Source organism: Brachyistius frenatus, unplaced genomic scaffold, assembly GCF_029030835.1.
Source record: "Brachyistius frenatus isolate BFR_SWC_R1_liver_20210118 unplaced genomic scaffold, ASM2903083v1 Contig_23, whole genome shotgun sequence".
In the NCBI taxonomy this organism is placed as follows: Eukaryota; Metazoa; Chordata; class Actinopteri; family Embiotocidae; genus Brachyistius; species Brachyistius frenatus.
In genome coordinates, this window is record NW_027210622.1 from 1,103,414 (window position 1) to 1,126,130 (window position 22,717).

At 38.7% G+C, this 22,717-nt stretch overlaps 3 protein-coding genes across 5 annotated transcripts in view; 2 read left to right on the forward strand and 1 right to left on the reverse strand.

The window, feature by feature from the left end:
* stx8 (syntaxin 8) overlaps nucleotides 1-10,232 on the reverse strand; it is a 41,204-nt gene extending 30,972 nt beyond the window's left edge. Inside the window, exons 1-6 of the mRNA XM_069697228.1 lie at nucleotides 10,130-10,232; nucleotides 9,224-9,323; nucleotides 9,016-9,110; nucleotides 8,645-8,755; nucleotides 5,593-5,726; nucleotides 3,990-4,082 (exon numbers count right to left, since the gene is read on the reverse strand). Of these exons, the coding sequence (XP_069553329.1) occupies nucleotides 3,990-4,082; nucleotides 5,593-5,726; nucleotides 8,645-8,755; nucleotides 9,016-9,110; nucleotides 9,224-9,323; nucleotides 10,130-10,146 (550 nt within the window). The 5' untranslated portion in view covers nucleotides 10,147-10,232. The remainder of the gene's footprint in view (nucleotides 1-3,989; nucleotides 4,083-5,592; nucleotides 5,727-8,644; nucleotides 8,756-9,015; nucleotides 9,111-9,223; nucleotides 9,324-10,129) is intronic.
* Nucleotides 10,233-11,879: 1,647 nt separating this feature from the next.
* Nucleotides 11,880-16,463, forward strand: LOC138620219 (TBC1 domain family member 24-like). Its single transcript, XM_069697220.1, is given in 12 exon segments — nucleotides 11,880-11,989; nucleotides 11,992-12,112; nucleotides 12,264-12,478; nucleotides 12,589-12,850; nucleotides 13,019-13,135; nucleotides 13,371-13,787; nucleotides 13,912-14,151; nucleotides 14,299-14,454; nucleotides 15,126-15,189; nucleotides 15,357-15,455; nucleotides 15,589-15,886; nucleotides 16,006-16,463. Coding segments are annotated over 12 exon segments (2,238 nt in total). The 5' UTR covers nucleotides 11,880-11,916; the 3' UTR covers nucleotides 16,182-16,463.
* Nucleotides 16,464-17,514: 1,051 nt separating this feature from the next.
* On the forward strand, nucleotides 17,515-22,531 carry LOC138620221 (zinc finger protein ZFP2-like). 3 transcript variants are annotated; one of them, XM_069697224.1, is made up of 4 exons: nucleotides 17,515-17,643; nucleotides 18,116-18,144; nucleotides 19,424-19,481; nucleotides 20,058-22,531. In XM_069697224.1, exons 3-4 carry the CDS (start codon nucleotides 19,433-19,435, stop codon nucleotides 21,170-21,172), a joined length of 1,164 nt encoding a protein of 387 aa, XP_069553325.1. In that variant the 5' UTR covers nucleotides 17,515-17,643; nucleotides 18,116-18,144; nucleotides 19,424-19,432; the 3' UTR covers nucleotides 21,173-22,531. The 3 variants fall into 3 exon arrangements, with proteins under 3 accessions (XP_069553325.1, XP_069553324.1, XP_069553323.1); XM_069697222.1 differs by lacking the exon at nucleotides 17,515-17,643 and adding an exon at nucleotides 17,674-17,721; XM_069697223.1 differs by lacking the exons at nucleotides 17,515-17,643; nucleotides 18,116-18,144 and adding an exon at nucleotides 17,645-17,721.
* The last annotated feature ends 186 nt before the right edge of the window (nucleotides 22,532-22,717 follow it).

The following is a 22,717-nucleotide window of genomic DNA, read 5'->3' on the forward strand; positions in this document are numbered from 1 at the left end:
AAAAAACTGATGACAGCACATCATTTAACTGATTTTAACACTTTAACAATGAGACTGAATTTCTTCTTTTGTTATTATTGGCAAGTAACAGAAAATCTGAAGTTTGCAACGGATTAATCTTATATGCCATAAAGCAGAGACTGAAATTGAGATGACTGGTCTGCTTACTCATTTCTACTTTTCAGTCCATTTTGATCCAGTTAAGACAGAGTGGGGAGTAACTGAGGGCTTTGGGTTCATCTTTAAACCTCTGAAAAGGGTCAACTTCCTTGCTGACCTCAGCCGGAATTGTTTCCCGAAAAGGAAATGACTGCAGCCTCGACTGCACTTCGGTCATGAGCTAGACTTGAGCAGCCGAACTACAAAGAGCTTAATCTATTTATAGGAAAACACTGCTACAGTACAGTGATCAGGGGGAAAGAAACCCCACAAGACGGAAAGACATTCGGACGCCAAGGTTACGCGCCAACTGTCAAGATCAACAAGAAGTCTTGCCATTCTCCTGCTTTATAACTTTAATCCATTTCGCTTGCCTCTCAGAAACCATGAAACTACACTTAGTCTCTATATTGTCAATTTTGACATTTTATACGACTAAGAAATGCAGCACCGACAAAGCTGTCTCAAGCAATGATCCATTTTAGTTTAAGTACAATTCTAGAAGAAAAACCTTCCAGTATTTTTTTTTTTTTTTTTTTTAAAGCAGAAAACATCAATTGATTAAGCCATAATGCCTAAAGATAAGACAAACAGTACCAGAACAATGCACATTTTAAACAGTTTGTATCTTAGCAAAGTAAATGCTATTATAGAAATGATATAAAACCTACGTCCCTCGCACACTGGATTAACTAAGCAACAGTGAAGGCTAGTTCTTTAGGGTGGAAGAGGCACATGATTCTCTTTTAATAGACATCACACAAAATAGAATTATGTAATTTTGTGATAAATACAACTGTTATAGTAACAGTACTACTACCATTCGATATGCAGAGCAGAAATGTTATGTTATATATTCCATTTTTCTAATTGCCATTTTATTATTTGATTACTTGTAAATTACTTTAATAACTTCAGAATATTTTTTGGGCAATATGTCTGGGGCATGTAACTGTTCAATGTAGGTAAAATAACTCGAGAGGTGCAGAGCTGAAACAACACACATAAGACAAAACAAGGCTTACATGGCCAATGATTATACTGTTCAATTGGCACCGACAGTAACTTACTGGTCTCTTAATGTACAAAGTGGTATTATAATACTGGACTTCCATCTCATATATTGCACCTTAAAAGAAAAAGTTTACTTTCAGCTTACTTTTGTTTAGGGACATTATTTTTGCACATGACTGAAGCTTTTTGGCAGACGTTTTCCTTAGTCTACACTTTGAACTGGATTTCTATACATTTTTTGATACACAGAGGTAATTATACAAAAATAAATACACAGACATTATTTTAGTACAGCAAATCTATTTACTCTCTTCTACTAAAACTTGTGCGTTACTCCACAGAGCCATAAATCGAGCTGAAGAAGAGTGAGAATTACATCGGCATGCAGTCTCGAGGTAATTTTTTTTTTTTTTTTTTTTTTAACTATTGTTGCAGTAAAGCAATCTCTATCTAAATGTCTGCAAATATCCTTTTTTCCACCTTGTCAAACTCTAAGGAAAACATATCTCGGACAAGAGGATGCAGAAAGGAAAAGGAAAGACAGCAGAGGGAAGAAATGAGAAAATGGTTGTAAATTAAAGGACTGTTGAAAAGTGGAAAAGTAGAACAGTGAGTAAGATGCAAGATGGAAGGGCAGCAAAGGCCCCATAAAGAGAACAAACATAGGTAGGTGGAGAAAAGCTGTGGAAGGCAAGGCCTTGCAAATCGTAACTTGATGTCAACAGACCATATGGACCTGAGTCTTGGCTATAAATTATGGACAGAGAGTCAGGGGAGTCTTTGAGGAGCTCGAACTGGTTCATCTGGCTCTATTCCTCCAGTTTATCAACAACCTGCATGTCTCCAGTTACCACGATTGTCTTCAATAAGAGGCAATAGCCGGCATATACAGTACATCCCATCCCCTAAAAGGTGCCATTGTAACAAGGTAATCAATGTTATTCACTTCACCTGTCTGTGTGGTTTTAATGTTGTGGTTGATAAGTGTACAGTGTGTTTGTTTGAGAGTATGTGTGTGTGTGTTAAATATACATGTATTTCCCATCCAAATCTTACTGATAACCATGCCAACTCATTTAAATACAACCAATCAGGTGCTGATGTGTGCAGGCTTTACAAATTTGAATAGTTTGGGTTTCAACACATTAAGTCAATCACCCACAGTTCGCATATTTTTGGTCTTTACTCAAGAGTTCCCAGCAAATCTATCATTTAGAGTCATGACATGTGGGATCTAAGTAAGGAATAGTGACATACTAATGTTTCCAGGGCCCAAATAATTTGCCTTCTTGCTTTGTGGAACTTGTGTACAGTGTACAGTTACAGCCCTCCTATCACCCATTCAGATATATATAATTAAATACATTGGCATCAGGCTGAAAAAACAAGCTGGTTGGAGCATTAGAGCAATGGTCCTTCTCTGATTCAATACTGTAACAGGAAAGCAGACAAAAACAATCAACTTTCCTCTCTTTCTTCTCCTTTTTCCCATCGTTGTGAAGCAACACCAACTAAACATCTGTCGTTCCTTTCCAGCAGAAGGGAAGGTCGTACATTTCCAAGCCGAGATCACTTGGTTATACAACCTGTGAACTTGTTTGGGCACCAACTGCTCAGACAGGATATTACAGGACAGTACAACGCCTTCTACTCCCAACAGGAAGCTGGCCATCAAAGCAGAAACAGACAATAACTGCACTGTAGGTGTGTGAGACAGCGCCAGATGAGCAGCTGGTAAAAAATATCCACTGAGGTTAATCAGGCAATCCACACAAAAAAAAGTATACATTAAAACATTTTATTAATTTGGTTTTAGACTGACAAACTCAAGGCAACAGATGTAATAGGGCCTGCTTAATTTTGAAGCCTTGAGACTATTTTAAGTCTACATTGGCTAACAATGGAGAGAGAAATATCAAATCTAAAGTTGACCCACTCTTGTTCGAGTGTCTGTGACAGAGTCAAAGTCATCGTGGCCCTCTGCCTCACAACTCTTTTATTAATGCTATGGATTAAACTGCTCACCTCTTTTACTGACTTGCAGTTTCTGAACTGTGACATTTGTTTCCCTGTTTGTCAGTGGAGAAGCTGACAGACTAATGCATCTTCTGGGCTCGCTGTCAGTGTAAACATTAGAGATAGCCCTCAAAATTAAATAAAAAAATGATAGGAATACATGTTTACATCCTCTCTGTAAGGCTACACTGGCAGGCATTGGTCTGTTAACTGGTACAGTCTTCTGAAAACAATGCATTAAAGTATCTAATTGTTCACCGCTTGTCAGATGATCATCTCAAAATTTTACGTCTCAAGTACCACCTGTCTAAGTAGACAAATGGTCGAGAACAATGCACTCCATTCTGTGTAAGACTTTCTAACCTGTGATGGAAGCTACTTATGGAGAGAGGGTTGGTGTAATGCCAGAAATAACTCAAAAGCACCATTAGCTTTTAGCAGATCTGATTCCCGAAAACAAAACTCTTACAGTTTTTTCAATTTTTTTCAGTTGTATGAAAAGAGAGGTAACATTTCTCTGCTGGGTGTATTGCAATGGATAACTAGACGTGGTCCTGAATGTCAGGTCAGATGCTGTTGAAAAAGGTCATTTTAGGACACTTATTTTAATGTGTATGTGTGCTTGGTACTATGTCACTCTTGTGGTGGTGTAAGGGAGAATCACACCCTGCAAGGTACATGAGGCAAGTAGTTCCATTGCAGAACAGAAGTCTGTCAGATTACTTTAACACTGCAGTGTGTAATGTGTCTGGAAATTGTTCTAAGAATATGTACAGACGGACATGCACATGAAACTTTACCATTCTGTTCATCCAGCTCATTGCCAATCTCCTGGCCCATTATCTTCTGTCGGCTGATGACAGCTGCTAGTGCATCCAAGCCTGAATCCTGGGCTGAGAGGGGAGAGGAAAGAAAATAAAAAAATTAAATTTGTACGAGAGAAAGAATGAGAAAACATCGTGAGCAGATTATTCCATGTAAAACAGCTGTTTGAGAAAAATAGAATGAATTCCGTTTTTCTGGGAAGCAGCTGCAAAATCTGTTGTTCTTCTGGCACCAGCGCCATCATTTGATGCTGAGTGACGTAGCGGGTGGCTGAAAGAACTACATGAAAAATCAGCTGTCTGGGTTGCCAGTGGGCGCTTTAGATGCCGCACCAAAACAAAACCTTGTTGTCTTTGCTTGTACTGAAACTAGCTACATTTTCAACAGCAAAAATGTCATCTCAAAATACACATCCAACGTAGGCAGTATTTTTTTGAATGCTGTCGCTGTCACCGACCAAGAGAGATGCTTATGTGTTACTAGGCATCTTTAGAACACTGATGATAAACTAATCAAGACAAGAAAAATCAGCAGGACTAAGAGGGGAGACAAACATTGAGTTGGTATTTTCGTCAAGAACGCGGTGTTTTGGCCAACATAGTGGAACAGGGCGATGAGACATGGCAATGTTGGACAAGTGGTTTTCTCAACGCATCGTGTTGTTTGTGTTTTACAATAGCTGCTAACATGACAGTATATGATCAGTATTAGTAGCTTCCTGATGAATAACTACCAACTTTCCTGTCCTTTGCTCTCTGCAAACAATATTGTGTTGCTGCTTTGTATTACAGAGAAGAGAAGAGATATTGCTGCTGTAGATTTGTAAGTTTGACATTCTCTCTACCACAGGCATTTTTTTTTAACCACAATTTCAGGCGCTCACCATTACCCAACTCCACCAGAAACCCCCACAGGGGACTAGAAACATCCATGTGGTCTGGTTTCACTGTCTTAACAGGAATCTCTGATCCCAAACTGACAATAACCAGAGCCGTAATGGAGACATTGCTATGGTGTCACATGGAGTCAGGTGAACTAACGCCTGGGTGTTCAAGTCATGTCAGAAGGAGGAAACAGAAAAACAAATACAGGAGTGGGTTTAAATATGCTTTCTCAATGAATATTATGATGGTCTCCTTTTATATGTTTTCATATACATTTGTGTCTAAAATGATCTTGTTATCTATTAATCATACTTTCCAAACAACACAAATGACTTCAGTTTACTATGTTTAACTGGAAATGCCTTCTTATGTTCAGTAGGCAGACGAACAGTAGAGTAAATACTGTTTGTATTCACATGAAGAGATGTTATATGCTGAGGATTGTTGACCACACTGTATTTGATGGGGTGGTACATTTAAGTGCATATGGTTTACACATATTATTCCAGTGATGCCGGATACTGTCTATAAATGACACAAATGGCCACTTTACTGATATTTGGTTTTGAAGCTAAATTCATCAAAAGAAACCTAACAGCATACTCGAAAACATCCCTGCTTGATCCTAAAGTTGCATGTGATACAATGTGATAACCTGCACAGTCTTGACTGTTCCACAATAATGTGTAATTACCCTCAATGATTCGTTGTTGCTGATGTTTGATCTCCCCAAAAGTCAGCCCTTTGGTCTCCTCTGATTCGTCGATCAGCCATGGGTTGGCTGCCATGCCTCCACTGGCTCCTGTCCCTCCGGCCATCAGTGTAGACCTGTGACACACAATCATAACAATATTAATTTAAGTGTTTCACAGCATCCCTTAAAAAACATTGTTTTGAGGACAAAATACCTTTACCTCTATCAGAATGCTGTTAAAGTATTAAAAACAAATCATTTGACAGTGCACTGCAACAGAAAGACAAAATAGACTGCAATAATCTATTTTTGTCAGTAAATCACCATTCTACCACACAAGTCTAAAACTACACTTATCATAGTACAATGGACATCTGAACCACACTTGCAGCAAATGCATGTTCGTTTGTCTATATTTTCCTTTTTCTCACATTTATGACACAAAAACCCTACACATCACAAAAAAGTGTTTATTTACACATTTGTCTTTTAAGTTTTTTGACCTGCTTGTGCAATATGTAAACAGTGCGTGTTCATCTGCCACAGGACTGTGGACTGCTGGGGAGGTTTTGCGCTGACAAAGTGACAGACAAGAGAGCTCTCTGCTCTGTAATGTGCTGTGCTAACCACTGTGTGGTTTAAAAGCTATTCTTTTCGTAATATCTTAAAGCTGTGCTTCAGACCCCCACCCGCCATGGTTGTCTTACAGTGATAAGTTCAGGGTCTCTGAGTGAGGCTGGATTTAATTGTGTCTGCTGAGAGTGAGCCGTCTGCTGGTCAAGCTCAGCAAAAGTGACCTAAAACACATGTAGGCTTATCAGTGACAGGAAATAATAATTCTACTGTACTAAACTATTTGCAGTTGTTTTGATGTTATCATAATTCAGCCTTTGATCAATTTAAACCCTATCTTTCAAATTCTGAAAAATGTTGCTCCTCTGCACAAGCAATGCATAACAATACTTTCATTTCACCCCCACTCATTGATCTTACAGTGTGATAACTGCTTCAAGCTGCCTCTGAAGTGGCCTGTAAAGCACTTTGAGACTATTCACAAAGCAGGCGGGCTGAGGCTGATACCATCAGAGAAGTGGGTGAGACAAGGCATTCAGTCTAATCTCTTGAACATGTTTGATTACTATGAGACAATGCGCCACCCCTCAACTTCCTCCATGCAACTGCCTATTGTCTGAAGATCCAATTAAACAGTCAGCAGGGAGCACCAAAATCAGTCAGGCACATCTCTTGGCAGCCACAAAACACTAAACTGACACCACTGGAGCCTGAGCATCCAGATCCTGACTGAGTGACTTGGACAGGCGAGATTTAACTAATTGCAACTATCTCCAATGCAATTCAACACAAAGGAAAGGTTAGTGAATAATGGAGGGAAGGTGAGTCCAAGTGGCGACGGGGTGAACTGAGCCTTCAAAAATAGGTGCCGTGTCTTTCTTTTGCTTAGTCTGAAATGGAGATGCTTAGAATGTATTGTTTTAGAGATAGACTGAAGTCCCCTTGGCAATCTCCATCCCTTTTTTTTCAAACCAAAGTTCTCACAAAAAGTGGCTTAGATTATCCAAGCATGGTCAATCCACCCCCTCCCACATTCTGTCCTCAGAGACCACACAGTGGGAATGGGTCCTAGCCACAAATCCAACTTACCCACCACATATCACTATTAAATGTAGGTCTCACTGAGCAAACCAAAAACCATATGACCACATGATTACAGTTTGCCGAGCAAATTTATTATTGAATGTCATTTGAGATTTTTTTTTACAGAGCCTTTTATGTAATTGGGTGTGTGGTCTGTAAAAAGATGAAAGCCTGTGCAAAGCACCACTAAGTAGATCAATCCCAAAACCAAAGCTCGTGAAAGATATCAGAGAAAGGCAGTCTCATATCAAGGCATCAGCAGAAAACATTCGCTATATTTCACTGATCTGATGAACCTGATATGCTTTGTTTCATTCTGCAGAGATTTTGGTTATTCCTCAAAAAAACATCCATGAGCACAAAGTAGACCCTCTGGAGGTGCAGGGTGGGGCCCACTTAAAACACTCAGTTATAAATGGGACATGAGAAGCCAGAGGAACGTAACAACATGACACCATTTCCTCTTCCTGTCCAAACAAATATCACCTAGGCCACACTAGGTCAAACCTAACACATTATAATGACTACCTGCTTCCTGAAGTTTTCAAAGCTGTCACACTCACGTCACATCAGATGATGAAGAGGATACCAGTTGTTGCATCCAGCTCTTTGATTAGCTCCACAAGCAGCAGAACATATGCTCAGTGGAGAGTTATAAAATGTAAACTCACTCCTTCCATCCTCGTTCATTCATATGAATGTGTGCGTGTCTATTTCAAGGGGTGCCAAATATGTGATCAACAGTGCAAAGCGAGCAAATCTCTTAATGAAAAAGAATGAACTATGAAGTTAAGCGCCCTGTCAAAATGGCAGACAGACAGACTTCCTTCCAAGTGATAGCAGAGGGAGAGGTCACAGCACATGGGTCATACCAGATGTGCAAAGACTTTCACAGAAAGTTAGTGACCGGTGACATATCATCAAAGCAGAGAACAGAGCCTATGACCTCTCTGGTCAAGAACATAGACAAGAGAATGAGGATTCATTATTTTTAATTGGGTAGCTAAAACTAGATATTATTAAAACAACAAAAAAAGATCTCAGAAAGGAAACTCACAAAATGAAAGGTGGCATGTTCTGAGCAGGATGCTCTCTGAAGCATCATGGGGTGATGCTTGGTTTGGCCCTTCTGACACTGACCGAGAGTGACAAATAGATACTCAGGGTGGGCAAATGTTCTACAGGAGGCACAAGGAGGGGGCACAAGTGAACTAATTATATGAATTTAGTGAGGCACTGCATTGATCATAAATATACACTCAAACCTCATTATCACATGTCAAAATGTGGTCCTTGTCTAATCAACAGTTTCAACTGTTTAATGCCATTTGCAACTAGTCACTCTCTTCACTTTACATCTCATTTAGGGTGAAATGCTTTGCCTAGATGTTAATACCTGGATGGTTCAGGCTCCATGATGTCTCCCTTGAAAGTGGCATTGAGCTGCTTCTCTCTGGTTACCAGATCATCAATGAGGTTCTGCCTCCTGTCAGCTTCTGACTGCATTCTGATGAGGTCAAGATAAGGTCATTTAAAAAGTTAGCATTACTTTATCCACCTTCAATGACAATGGACAAATCATGTTTCTGATTCTTTTCTTGGGATCAGAATTATCTCAGGAGCAGTAAGGACAGTCCCATTCAAAACACTCTAATGCCCTCTATAGGAACATCACTGTTAATGCAAGCAAAGAAAACACTCATGCCCTAAATGTAATCTCAAGTCTCATGACCTTTACTTCTTGGAACATTGTCAAAGGAAGGATACATGCGCCGAGATGAGGAAGCTCGCAACAAACCCTCTTTGAGCTGGGCAATATTTTGTTTCAGCTTTTGGAGTGATGCCCGTAGTGTCATGTTTATCTGAAAAGACAGAGGATTTACACTTGAATGAGCACAACACAAAACTGATTGGTCCAAGAAAAAGGGTTAAGTAATAGCAATGTATTGATGAAAGAAACACAAGGTGTAACTACCTTTGCAGGGTTCCCCCCTGTTCTCTGCTGCCGGTTCCGCTCATGGATGTTTTCTGCTATTTCCTGTGCCAGCCGACAAGTGGCATCATAATTCTGTAACCTAAAAATCAGTGACCGGGATAAAACTGTTGTGTAAACTGAGATTCATTCACTGACACGAAACATAACAGAGCCACAGATAAACTTTAGTTTCCAAGCGTGACGTTTTAAGGTGGTAAACATAAGGCAGTTCAGGGACATTTGACTTGTGTGTTCTGATGCTGTGCGTGAGAGTATTGTTTGATCAAAAATAAAAGACTTATTAAACCATTCTATAAAGTTTAGTTAGCTATCCCAAAGCCAGTAATCAGCCTGACAGAGAGAGTTGTTGTTGTTTTTTTTTTTTTTATCTCGTTCGTTGTTTTTGATGCTACATTTTAGCTAAAGATGTTTAAAATGGCACTAATACACCACTAACGCTGGGCAGACCTGATAACCGCAAAAGCTTGAGCTTGCACCACATTGGTGTATATTAATGCGCTATTTGTAGTTCTGTAGGGTGTTTATTATATTTCAACTTAGTTTGGTGAAACGTCAGAAAAATAGCACAAGCCTTGAAATAATCATGTGACATATTAGCGTTGTCTTTTCACTCTTTTGATTCTACTTACGTTACAAAGCTTATCTGCACAGAAGATATACGAATGATGGCAAACAACGAAACCAACATACTATATTTGCCGAGATAGAGAGATGATTTTGTCATTAAAATGCATGTTACTTTGTTTGGATCATTTTCAGAGAGTAGAACTAGCTACCACTTTAGCTCGCTGAATACAGAGTAGCTACCAGACGTAAAAACGGTATTTGTTGCAGTGATTCTGACACCCGAGTCAATTTATTCTACTCTCCGAAACCATTACTAACCAGGGATCCTGAGACATTGTGATCAAACTCAGCTATGAAGCGATATTCCACTTTGTTTGAAGCATCCGGCAGTAATCACCAGCAGAGTGTTTCTTGTTTTGGGTGTGACGTCACTACGGCACACGGCGAAGACCATTTTATCCAAGAGTGTCCGTATTTACATATCTGTACTTGGTTGGTAGGTAGGTAGGTAGTTACTTTATTAATCCCCAAGGGGACATTTTTTTCGCTGCAGCAGCATTTATAAATACAGGAAAGCAGTAAAATAACAGTAAAAGTATTATATGTAAAAATGCACAGTATAGTTAATGCAAAAACAGTTCATGTACAGACTATGGTTACAGCTTGACAAATTATGATTATGGCATTTTATCTAAACTTCACGTGACTTATCCCCATGTTGGCGGCTGTTATGTACAACATACACAATGATATGAACAGGGGTAAACAATAATAATGATAATATTAATAATAATAATAATAATAACAGTACACCACATCATTCATATCCAAAAATATGCACAAACGTCTTTCACAAAATGATATGAGATATGTAATAAAGCTGTCAGTGAATAATCTTTCAGAAGACTTCAACTCATAATTGCTATGAAAGTTTTTTTGTACTGCAGTGGTAGTCAACATAATCCAAAACAATGGAAATGTTTACTCTTATTCGCCTTTTTACTACCTGTAGTAAAAATTTCCCACATGAAGAAATGTAATAGGAGAGATGATTTTTTTTTTGGTTGGCATATAACAGTGAACAATAACCTAAAGTGACACTATTGAAACAGCGCTTCTTCAAGTGATTATTTTTGTTAAAAGCTCCTGATCAACATGAAGATACAGACAATAAGAATACTGCAGTATACATTGTTCAGTCCACATAGACATTTTCACAATATGGGCATCAGTGGATTGATTACTATTCAATCTGAATTATATGCAGCATGTGTTTCAACTGCTTTTATTTCTTATAAACTCTATGTGCTCTTATGTATATTTATAAGTTGGTGTTGCTCTGACCTTCATGGAAATTAACATGTAGGAATAACAGCACAGTTTCTTAACTCAACAAACCACAAGATTGTTTTTCAATTCCATTACATGTGGTGCCCACATATGAGATAAGTACTTATAGAGGTTTTATGTTTCATAACCAAACAATGGTTGTGTTTAGATGGAATACTACATATGTTGTGTATAATAATAGCCTTCAGAAGACTTCTTGGAATACACTACTTTGGCAATTTGATGCTACCCATGAAGACATTTCAGGGAAAAAGAATAATCTGCCAAATGACATCTGTCTTTGTTTTTGAAAAAAAATATCCTGAACTCTGGTTTTACTCCAAAATAAGCATTTAAATTTTAAGCCATTTGTTATTTGTAAAAGCAATGAACAATCAATAGTGTAAAGAGAGAGGATGTATGTAACATACTAACAGTGACAAACATTAAGTGAAGTAGAGTTTTTTTGGATCATTAAAAAGTGCCCGTATTATTCCATGTGATCTTTTAAAACTTTTTTTCTGATTATGGTGGTTCTGTGGATGCTGTCAAGAGACTTATTACTTCTTAGAATGAGACACTGTATGTTGCCAACAAAACTGGAAATCAATGGAACTTTTCAGTTTCAGTGCAGAAATAACCACAAACAAACTGTGCTTAAGTCACATGACCACAGGCCACAGGCTTATATAAAGCCCGGATCTTCCGAAGGTGCAGATAGTAACAGGTGCCACGTAGCCTTCCAAGTCTTATTTCATTGATGAAAAGGACTTGAGATGATTCATGTTTCAAGGACATCAGAGTTTTCCAACTGTGGAAACATGAATTCAGTCTCGCATCCATCCTCTGACCTGACCTAGGCTCAAGAGGCAGAACCAGGCAAAGGTCTCACTCCTATTACAGCCTGGAGGACATGAAGAATTATGGTGTCCAGACACAGAAAGAAGAAAGCTGTCTAAGACCTCGTTCCAGGTATGTTAACTTAAAGGTTTTATTGCCCAAATTCCTGATCAGATAGCAAATATATGTTTCCTTATAGTCATCCAGATTCGTGTTTTAATGTTGTGATAGACTGTGCTCAACACAAAACTGGATAATTGATATTGAATCAAATGCTCTACAGGTCATTTTACAGTTATGAGACATCAGAGCTTCTCTCTGACTATGACATGGGAAGCTTTACACGTTCCAGTCCACTGAGGCAGAGGGCAAACTTGCTACTCAAGCATCAGGGGACCAAAAAGGAGGAAGGAGAAGGGGATGGATCTGCTGTTCAAGTCACCTCCAAGAAGTCCAAGTCTAAGCAAAACAAACATTCACCCTCCAGAGAACTTAATGGTACTGAAATAATGTTTTACACTGCACTGTCGATTCTACGACTAAAATTAAATTAATTTACACTGTTTAGCAAATTTTAATTTGAAGTTATGTGTGCGTGTGTTTCTCAGGCAGTAGAGGCAATCTCAAGTCAGTGTCCATGATAACCATATCAGAGTCAGACAACTGGGAGATTTGTTCCAGCTCTGGGATGAAGTATGGACAGTTTGTGGACTGGGAGAAGATTGACCCTGAAGCAGCACAGAGGTACCAGCAGATCCTGAAGAGTGAGCACCAGCAGCTGAAAACTATGGGCCGACAAGGATTCTGGGCCATGCCGCACACACTGAGGGCCAAAGCATATTATCACATCATCCACAGCATCAATTTCAGGTTAAGACTTTCACATTGAACATCATATATTCTAAACCTTTCTAATGTCTTTCCTTTGATGAAGACAATCATATATGCATTAGAGTGATTGAAATGACCACTGTGTACATTATCATTTAAATCCAATTGGTCGGATTATCTGACTGTTGATTGATGTTGTATTTGCAGCAAGGCTGTAACACCAGACAGAGATCTACACTGCGAGTTGGCCAAGATGCTATTTGGAGAACAAAAAATCAGCACCCACCCAGTCCCAGAGTACATGGAGGCTGGAGAAATACCCAGGTACTTTTAAGGGATGACATTGGTTGACAAATTAGAAACATACTGCTTTAAAAAAAAAAAAAAAAAAAAAAGGAAACAAAGACCATTAACATAATATGTACAAATAACACAGAAATTTCCCATGTCATGCTTGTCTTGGATGTACTTCTGAGTACATTTCAGTATTATTACTATATTTACTCTGTGCTATTGTAGAACATTACCAAATGAGTCTGCTTGCTCTCTTCTTTTCTAGATACTGTCTCAACAAAGCAGGGCTGAATTCTGTTAAAAAGATCCTTCTTTGCCTTGGCAAATACTTCACAGACATGAACTTCTGCCCCATCCTACCTGCCCTGGTCTCCCTCATTCTCCACTTCAGCGAGGATGAAGCTGAGTGTTTCTACAGTGTGTCCCGACTTATCTGTTACAATGACCCCAACAAGCGTTACATCGACCAGACCTTCCTTACATACCGTGCCTCATGTATGACCTTTGGAGACCTTGCCAACAAGTGTTGCAGAGGCATCCGGAAGCTGATTGCTAGCTCTCACCAGAACCTTTTTGAGTTTTATTCCGACTGGATAATGTGGATATTTGCTGACCTTCCATTCACATATGCAATCAGAGTTTTGGATGTCTACCTATTGGAGGGCTACAAGGTCCTCTACAGGTTTGTTGCTGCTGCATTTCCACATATAAGCCAAACCCTTTCTAAACTCATGTACATTACATCTGAAAAGTTCACATTTTGAAAAATCAATAAGGTTCATGTATTTCACAATTATTGTTTGCAGGGTGGCATTGACTTTGCTCAGCCTCTACAAAGTATCTGTGTCATCTCGAGTGGCTGATGTGGAGGACTTCAGAACAGATATGAAGAGTTTTGTGCAGAGTGTAGATCGTCACTGCACAGCTGAGAAGCTTCTGGAAAGAGCCTTTATGATTCCAATGGCCACGCGGAGAGAGCTTAACCTCCTGTTCAATGCCAACAAGGACTCTCTGATGCAGAAAGGTGTCAGCATACACCAGAAGAGGTAGGTTCATACTGACATTGTCAAATACCAGACAACGAGAGGCATATTTGTCAGAAGAATTGATGAAGCAGAGGATAAAGAATGTTCAAATTTGAACTTGAAGGAATAATTTTTTACATGTCATTGCTATTTTTAATGTTCCTAAAGGCAGTCAGTTCAGACAGTGGACTTTGACAACTTCAGCTCCAGTGTTGTAACGGGCACTGAGATGAGAGTCGTCTGGGCCTGGATACCCGAGCGCTTTGCCCTTTTCAGTCCCATCAGGTTGTTCAGTACAGCTGAGCATGGAAGAAGCCTCGCCTCGTGAGTAACATTTGTTCAATACCTCGATCCCAATTGAAACTATCCTAAAGAATAGAATGAATATGTTTTTACTTCACAGGGATGTATTATATCTGAAGGTGTTTTATATCATTTAGCAATAGCATTCATAGCTTTCATTTCATCAATTCACTTGAGTCATTAAATAAACACAATGTTATTATGGATCCACATATGGGGGCAATGTCACTGCCGTAAGAGAAAGATTTCCAGGTTTTGTTATGTAACAGCTAGCTGCAGCAGGCAGTGTTTTTACCATCAACATGTTTACTTTGAGTCTGAAACTCAAGTCATTTACGGTTCAGTTTTTTTAATTTTTTTTATTTGAATACCCACTAAAATGTCAATTAGTGTTTACAGTTATTATATTTCCACTGACTTCTCCATCGTCTTGATTAAAACAAGCAACACGGTCTAGAGTTAGTCTTATAGATTGACAAGGAAATACAGTTTAAAAGCTAAAGTTGTGATCTCGTATTGCATTTGACACTACCAGCTCCCAAAATGAGATACAATATACATATAATACAGTCATAAAGGCTTTGTATCTGTTGATTTACTGGCTATATAGGTCAGTGATATTGTCTGGCTGTGTTAGTTTGTGAAACATTCAAAACAACAGATGGTGATGTTTTTTTTTTTTTCTCATATAGATTCTATTCACATGTGGAGGGACACGAACCAGCGGTCTTGATTATTAAAACGGTGGACGAAGAGGTAAGATTAGAAAATATTACAAATATTGTTGTAAATCAGATTATTGGAAAATATTTGCTTTTCCTTTTGGATTTATTAATCTTTGTCTCAATGCTTATAATGATGATAATTTGTTTATGAAATGAGTTTTATATGCCACTGAAATCTTAGTATCTCTCATTTCTCAGGTGTTTGGTGCCTTCCTGTCAACAGATATAATAGAAAGAAGAAAGCATGACTCTCAGGGACTTACATACTTTGGAACTGGGGAGTGTTTTATTTTTACGGTGAGACATATTCCTGTTTTCTTCTTTTTGAATTCAACTTTCGTATATTGCAAGTCTGTGGATGTTGTGTCAACTTGATAGTTTCTTAATTTTCATGCGCCGCTAAAAACAAGAAATGTGATCACTCTTTCAGCTCCGCCCCAGCATGGAGCGCTACCAGCAGGCTATGGTCAACATCATGACCCGAAGATCTTTTCCTCAACAGAGTCGAGCCAACATCGGTGTCTTCTCTCAGGTGTCAAATAGTGGCAACTCCCTCATCACCGCCACCAGATCTCTGACCTGTCCTGCTGGGACCTTTCAGAACCCCAGCTACCTGACAATCCCCTTCACTGCACCATCAGGGGAACCCACTGCCCAAGAGTCCAAGACACCTAAACAGCAAGAGGCCTCCATGTTCATAGCAGCAACTGACAGTCAGCTCATTATTGGTACGTGATTTATTGTCAAAACAACAGAACAGATAAGAACTGTGATGTCAACAATGATTTTACCTGACAGTTAAAGTCTTAACAGAGTATACACTGCTAATGTGTGTGTCTTCTCTCAGGTGGTGATGGGGGCCATGCTCTCTGCCTGCAGGAAGACCTAGAAGGTGGCTACACAGAGCCTTGCGACACATTCAGGAGCATCCCACTCTGCAAGGGACATTTCAAGATTCAGTCCCTGGAAGTATGGGGCATCCAGAACTCTATTTCCTTTTCCCACTGTTTTGGCTCTCAGTAAAACAACCAGAGTACCCTTGTAACTATGTGTTTTGGTAAACACTAAACTTGTTTTTCTTGATGTTATTTAAGCAAACTTGATTTTTATGTATCTAAATATTTATTTTGTGAAATTCACATTTGTACAAATATTGTAAAGCAGTTGAATGATATTTTACTTGACTTTCCGGGCTGAGTGTATTTGAAGCTTGTATCATGTTTTCTGGATTTTATGGCTCTCATAAACAACATTTCCCATTTTAAAGCTTTGTGACAATACAAAGACAAAAAAACAAAAACAAAAGTGTATCTTATCACAGAAAGGAAGATGAAGCCTGCTTCCTAAAAGGGCACTATGGTTCATTGTATTTTTTTATTATTATTTTATTTTAATAAAGAATCCTCTTCCACAATCTGGGCTGATTCCTCCCATAAGACTCCTGATTTTATAAGGTCAAAATTCGCACAAAGATAATTTAGGATGTATGCTACATCTTCTGTTCTTATTGTTTGGCAGTTTGGCTGCATTTGATACACTATTAAACTTAATGTATTTTAAACAAAATAAAATCATAATCAGTTGTTTGTCTTCTCACTGTCACAACGTATTCAGATATGCGACTTCTTACATTATTGAATTGTAATTGAGTCAAGAACAAATAAGTTTCAGATTCAAAGTAAATATAGGCCTATTTCTTAACTCTCTGTGACTCTCGAATCTTGAAATGGTCAACATAGGAATTGCCAATGAGCTGTGTATGCACAATGCCAGATCTTATTAAAACAATTAATATCTTTGTGTCGCGTGGGTGTAACTGCACATACTGCCAAAGTGAACCAGATTGGATTGATACGTTTGGGGCTGGACGGATGTATTTAGCAAGACTTTGCAACAATCACTTACCAAACCGGTTCCTTTTTGCAGGTTTATGAAAACTGTGCCGCGTTCTAGTGCTGTAGGAACTAATGCTTGCATTCACAGTAACATCTGAACGGGGAGGGAAATGTTTTAGTTTCTTCAGTGATAACAAATAAAAAAAGACGTTTGTTCGGACAATATAACAATGTCAACAAGAAAAATACAATTGATCTGGATTCCGTTGTCAGTCAATGTCTAACATTGAAGTGTCTACTGTACCAATTGTCATTATTTGCCAGACACATTTTTTTTATTATTTAAATTTTTTTTAAAAAGACGTAGAACACGAGTCACATTTTCTTCTCAACATTAATACAGTGTCACAAAGCAGTTATTTAGCGCAAGAACTATGCAATTAAACGACAATAAATAAATAAATACAAAATTCTGTCCGGGTGCCAAACTTACGTGGAGCATTTGAAGGTATCATGCGAAGGGAACAAGCATCATGCCCGAACTGCTGTAGCTTTAGCAAGCTGCAGCAACTCGCTTATCCCTCAGAGCTAAGTGGGTTAAATTGTGAACGGTGATGTGACAACTCTCTCCTTTAAGGATTACTCCAGAGGTGGGCCTGAATCTTGTATACAATACTGAGTCTTGTACGGCGAAGTTACCCAACACGGCAACGTTAGCTTTAGCGAAGGTAGCTAGCAAACATTGTCAAGCTTTTTTTTTTTTGTGTGTGTGTGTGTTTTATTAAACGCTTTTTTTTTTTTTTTTTTTTTTTTTTTTTAACACGACACCCACATTTAAAGCTAACCTCCAGCGATAAAAAAACAAACAAACAACCAAAACAATTATTGACTTTAACCGTAGAGCGGTCTGGTTTTCTTTGTTTTAAGACGGGGTCTAGCTAACCTGAGCTCACAACTAGTTCAGCTGTCGTGCAAATGTTCCATCTGTAAAGAAAACATTATCTTTCCAAACCTTAAACAATCCCAGATGCAGTTAATCACACAAGCTCAAGTATTTTCTATTGAAATACATTGTCTTTTGTTGGTGTCGTATTCCCTTTTTTTCTCTTTTACCTAAATAAGATGCTGATGTGCAGTACTATCCCCCCAAGGTAAGCATTATTAAAGATACATAGCTGTTTGATGGTTCATATTGACACAGTTAAAAGAAGAAAAAAAAAAAGTCCCATAGTGGAACTAAACATATTAACCTTGCTTCAGAGGTGCTTGGTATCTGTTAAGGATGTCCAACCGGTGATCAGATGAATATCTTTGTCTCTTTCTACCTATTTGGATCTCTGGGAAGTTTACCATTCATCATTAACATGATATACTCGAGCTAAAGAAATAATGATTAACAAAAAACTTCGACACAAGGCTTGGTGATGGCTTAAGAAAACAGCTATTGTTTTTGTGAATGCAACCCACAACATTACAGGTTGTTGGATAGCAAAACAGTCTCATACTCTATTGCAACTTTAGTATTATAGTTTGATGTGTAATGAAACCACTACTTTACCCATATAACTTAACCCTGCTTTGCAAAACATGTTGTCGTCTAACTTTGTGGAAATGGTCCTAAACATGTGTCTCTCTTTGATCGCATCTCTGCCATGTTTGTTCTGTGCCTTCTCAATAACTTCAGCTCTTTGGGTTGTAGGACAGAAATGTGCTGAACTGTTTGACAGGAAGTGTAAAGTAGCAAAACTAGTGAACGGGACAATATTATATTATTGCAGATATATTGGTGTTTGTGTGTATGTGGGATTATCAGAAAGCAAAAAATTGGGGCACAAAATGCCAAACTAGGTTTGAGGTAATTTAGCAACAGCATCAGTGTTGCATAGTTAGTCAATCAGAGAGCACTGACAAGTTGGTTTTTCAACTGCAAAATGTATGCAAGTTTTAAACAGTTTCCTTCATCCTTAGTTTGCCATGTTAACAAGTAATTGTTAAATAATGATACAAAAATCAACTTTAATTATATCAACAGTTTCAAATTTTGACACTTATGTATGTATTTTGAAAAATCAGAGTTAACTACAGTTATAGTTTTCAGAACACACTATCTATGTGGAAGGAGTGACAAAATTGTGCCTTGTTCTCTGTAGTTATATGGCTTGCTGGTTTTGATAAACAAATGGCTTGATTAATTATTAACAAATTACTTATTGACCCAAATCAACTCTTAATCATTAACATCTCCACTCTCGACTTGTATATGCTTGTCAGATTTTTTTTAACTTAAATATCAATTTAACTATCAGCCTCAAACTCCCAATATTGCTCTTTACTCCAAAATCAATAACACTCAATAACTGCTCTACAACATGATGTTTTGATATCATTTCCCATTTTGTCTATGTCTGTTTATGTGTTGTCCATCAACAGGCTGCAGCCATGGGCCCAGACACGGCACCTGTACCTAAAACAGAACCATCAGAGGAAAGTATGTATTGATGGTTGCTTTTATTATTATTTTTTTCCCCTCTTTGATCGGCACTTTAATAACAAATCACTTGTTTTTTTGTTGTTTTTTTCCATTAATATTAAGCCTGGTTCCTCATGCAGTTAAGTGAAGTCATAAGGTTTAGGAAACTAATGCTTGGAGAAGATTGAATGCCTATTTAATATATCGAAATGACTCGGCAACCCTGAACATGGAGTATATCCCACTGTATGTCCCACTGGATCCAGTTTTTCCCTTCTATACCCATCTCAGACATCCCTAGACCCCACTTGATGTTTCCTGTGTGTTCATGTAATAAGATAAGATAAGATAATCCTTTATTAGTCCCGCAGTAGGGGGATTTACAGGATTACAGCAGTACAGTGGATAGTGGAAACCTGACATAACGAGTAAAAAACAACATAGTTAAAAAAAACAATGTATCAAATAAGTAATACAGTAATATTAGTCACTGATAAAAGTTCATCACTATGTTCATCTTTTTGCTCAGATTTGTTTTGTCGCTTCATTCATTAAAGTATTCAAACGCTGTTTCTCGATGTGATTGTACTTCAGGTCCAGGAGTAGTCGTGGTGAAGGTAATCTCACAGTCAGATTTCATTGACGCTTCAACCGCCAATGAGCCCGAGAACTCCAAACAGCCAGAGAGCAACATACCGGACAAGTGTTACCCTTGTTCCATCTGCGGGAAGGTATTTGACAGACCATCGAAACTAGAGAGACATAAACCTGTCCACACAAAGAAGACCAAGACTCTTTATCAGTGTCAACACTGTGATAAGAGTTTCACACAACAAGAGAAACTGGTCCGACACCAGAATTGCCACAATAGGACCAACAAGCATCCCTGTCCTGACTGTGGAAAAGTGTTCAATCGGCCTTCAAAATTAGAGAGACATAAACGCACGCACTCAAAGAAACCTAAGGTGCCTCATCAGTGTTCATACTGCATGAAGACATTCAGTAAACTAAACAAACTTGTCCGTCATCAGCGAATGCATACTGGGGAGAAGCCTTTTACCTGCTCAGTCTGCGGAAAGGGATTTTCTGAGTTAAGTCACTGCAAAGCACACGAAAAGACACATGAGGAGCAGCCAGAAAAACCCCACTGCTGCGCAGACTGCGGGATGTGTTTTTTCAAGGCCTCAGAGCTACGGCGGCACTTCCGTTCCCACACAGGAGAGAAACCCTTCAGATGCACCTTGTGTGAGAGCTGCTTCTCCCGCTCTGAGGGACTTAAAAGACACATGAGGAGCCACACGGGGGAAAGACCGTACAAATGCATTATCTGCGGAAAGGGATTTTATTCACGCCAGGATTTGAATATTCATGGCTTGACTCACTCAGGAGAGAAACCACATCTTTGCCCTGTGTGCGGTAAAGGCTTCTCTCAGCTGGGCAACATGAAAGAACACGAACAAAATGTCCACATTAAGTCAGAGAAATATATTTGCAACGAATGTGGGGCAACCTTCACACGATACAAGTCACTCACAAAGCATCAGCGGACACACACAGGAGAAAGACCGTATCTGTGCCTCACCTGTGGTCGCAGGTTTTCATGGAGCCATTCTCTTAGCAGACACCGCAGGACACACACACACCAACAGATGGACACATCCAAAGACATATTAAGTTTTGAAGGACCTTCTGAGAATCCCAGCAGCTGAAAGATGTGAAATCCTTAGAGGACATTTAATCTGCAAATAGTTATCCTGGGGAGATGGTTAAGCTACAATTTACTTATTTGAAAGGCATTGACAAGAAATTTTGAATTTTTGTGGTTATCCACCTGGCAGCTTGCTTTGTTAATTGTCCACAAATTATCAATTAGAAATTGAATTTAGTAAAAAGCAACCAGATGAAACCTTTCTCTCTGTAACATTTACAAATGGCAATAAAAAGTTAGGAGATTGCTCCTGATGCACGCAAATGGTGCACAGCACCGTTATGTTCACTGAGCAGAGGGAAGCTATAACCATCATGAGTAAGTATTTCAAGTTTCGTTGTTTGATCAACATCCAGACTTGAGTTACAAACGATTTTGTGACAAGTGATATGTTTATATTTGCGCAAAGAGCGAACATAACATTTTCTGTGAAACTCTGCAAATCAGCCATAGAGACCCTTGAAATGCATCAGAAAATGTTCAGTAATGAAGCCATGAGCCTGGCAAGGTGTCTTGAGTTGCATTCGCATTTCAAGAAAGCCAGATCGTTTTTCAAAACTCAAATGGGTACATCGGATCAGTAGCGCAGCGAGGTGAGTTTTCTTTGAAACTCGAGGGGTTGTACACTGTAAAGTTGTCAACCAGTGTCTGACTGTCGATGCGAAGTTCTACTGTGATGTTCTGAGGCATCTGATGGAAAACATTCGGCACAAATGACCTGAACTCTGGTGCAATGGCACTGAACAGTTGCCCCCCCCCCCCCCCCAGCCGTACCCGGATCTGGCTCTTTGTAATTACTTTCTGTTCCCTAAAAATTTGAAAAAAATAAATAGGATGTGCTCTCTCTATTTTCAGGTCCATGATGACATCGCCTCTATATGCACATGCCAGTGGTCACAAAAAACACATGTAACTTAGCCGTCGATGTTGATTAAGCCACAAAGCTTGGGATACTTATTTACAAGGGTTATAGCTTCCCCTTCTCGAAATGTTTGATTGCTTCTCGTACAGAAGGTACATTTTCTAGCATGTTTTTCTTGTCATGTGTTGGCCGTTAAAATTTATGCCTAGAATATGTTCTAATTTAGCACACTGCAGATTGTGTGTTATCTCTTTTCACATCTTCCCTTTATGACAGATTTGGACATGTATTTGAACAGTAGCAGTTTTTCATACCAGATTTTTTTACCAAAACATTTGTCACTTTATATAAAGTTTCCCCTTTAGCAGGCAAAAAAAAAAAAAAATCCTGTTTGGCTTACAACCAAGCTAGTAAAAGTTTGTGCATGGTGGAGTCCATACCCTGGTATGTAGCAGAGTGAATTTGTTACTTCAGTTAATAAAACCAAATTGATCTCTGGTTTGTTTGTTTTTCAAATTTTGTCAGCCAATTCCTCATCATAAAGAATAAAATGCCAAAAATAGACTGCTTCTCTACTTTTTAGATAATAAAACCATCACAGAAAGGTTAACGTGCCAAATAAAAGCAGAAAAGTGCTGTTATGCTGTTCTCTGTGCAGGTACATTACTGGTCACCACTAAAAGG

What these genes read in the sequence shown, in the direction of transcription:
- LOC138620221 (XM_069697224.1), top strand. Translation starts at nt 19,433, where the DNA reads ATGGGCCCAGACACGGCACCTGTACCTAAAACAGAACCATCAGAGGAA. An exon ending in AACAGAACCATCAGAGGAAA is followed by an intron (nt 19,482 to 20,057) that starts GTATGTATTGAT and finishes ATTGTACTTCAG; the next exon opens with GTCCAGGAGTAGTCGTGGTG.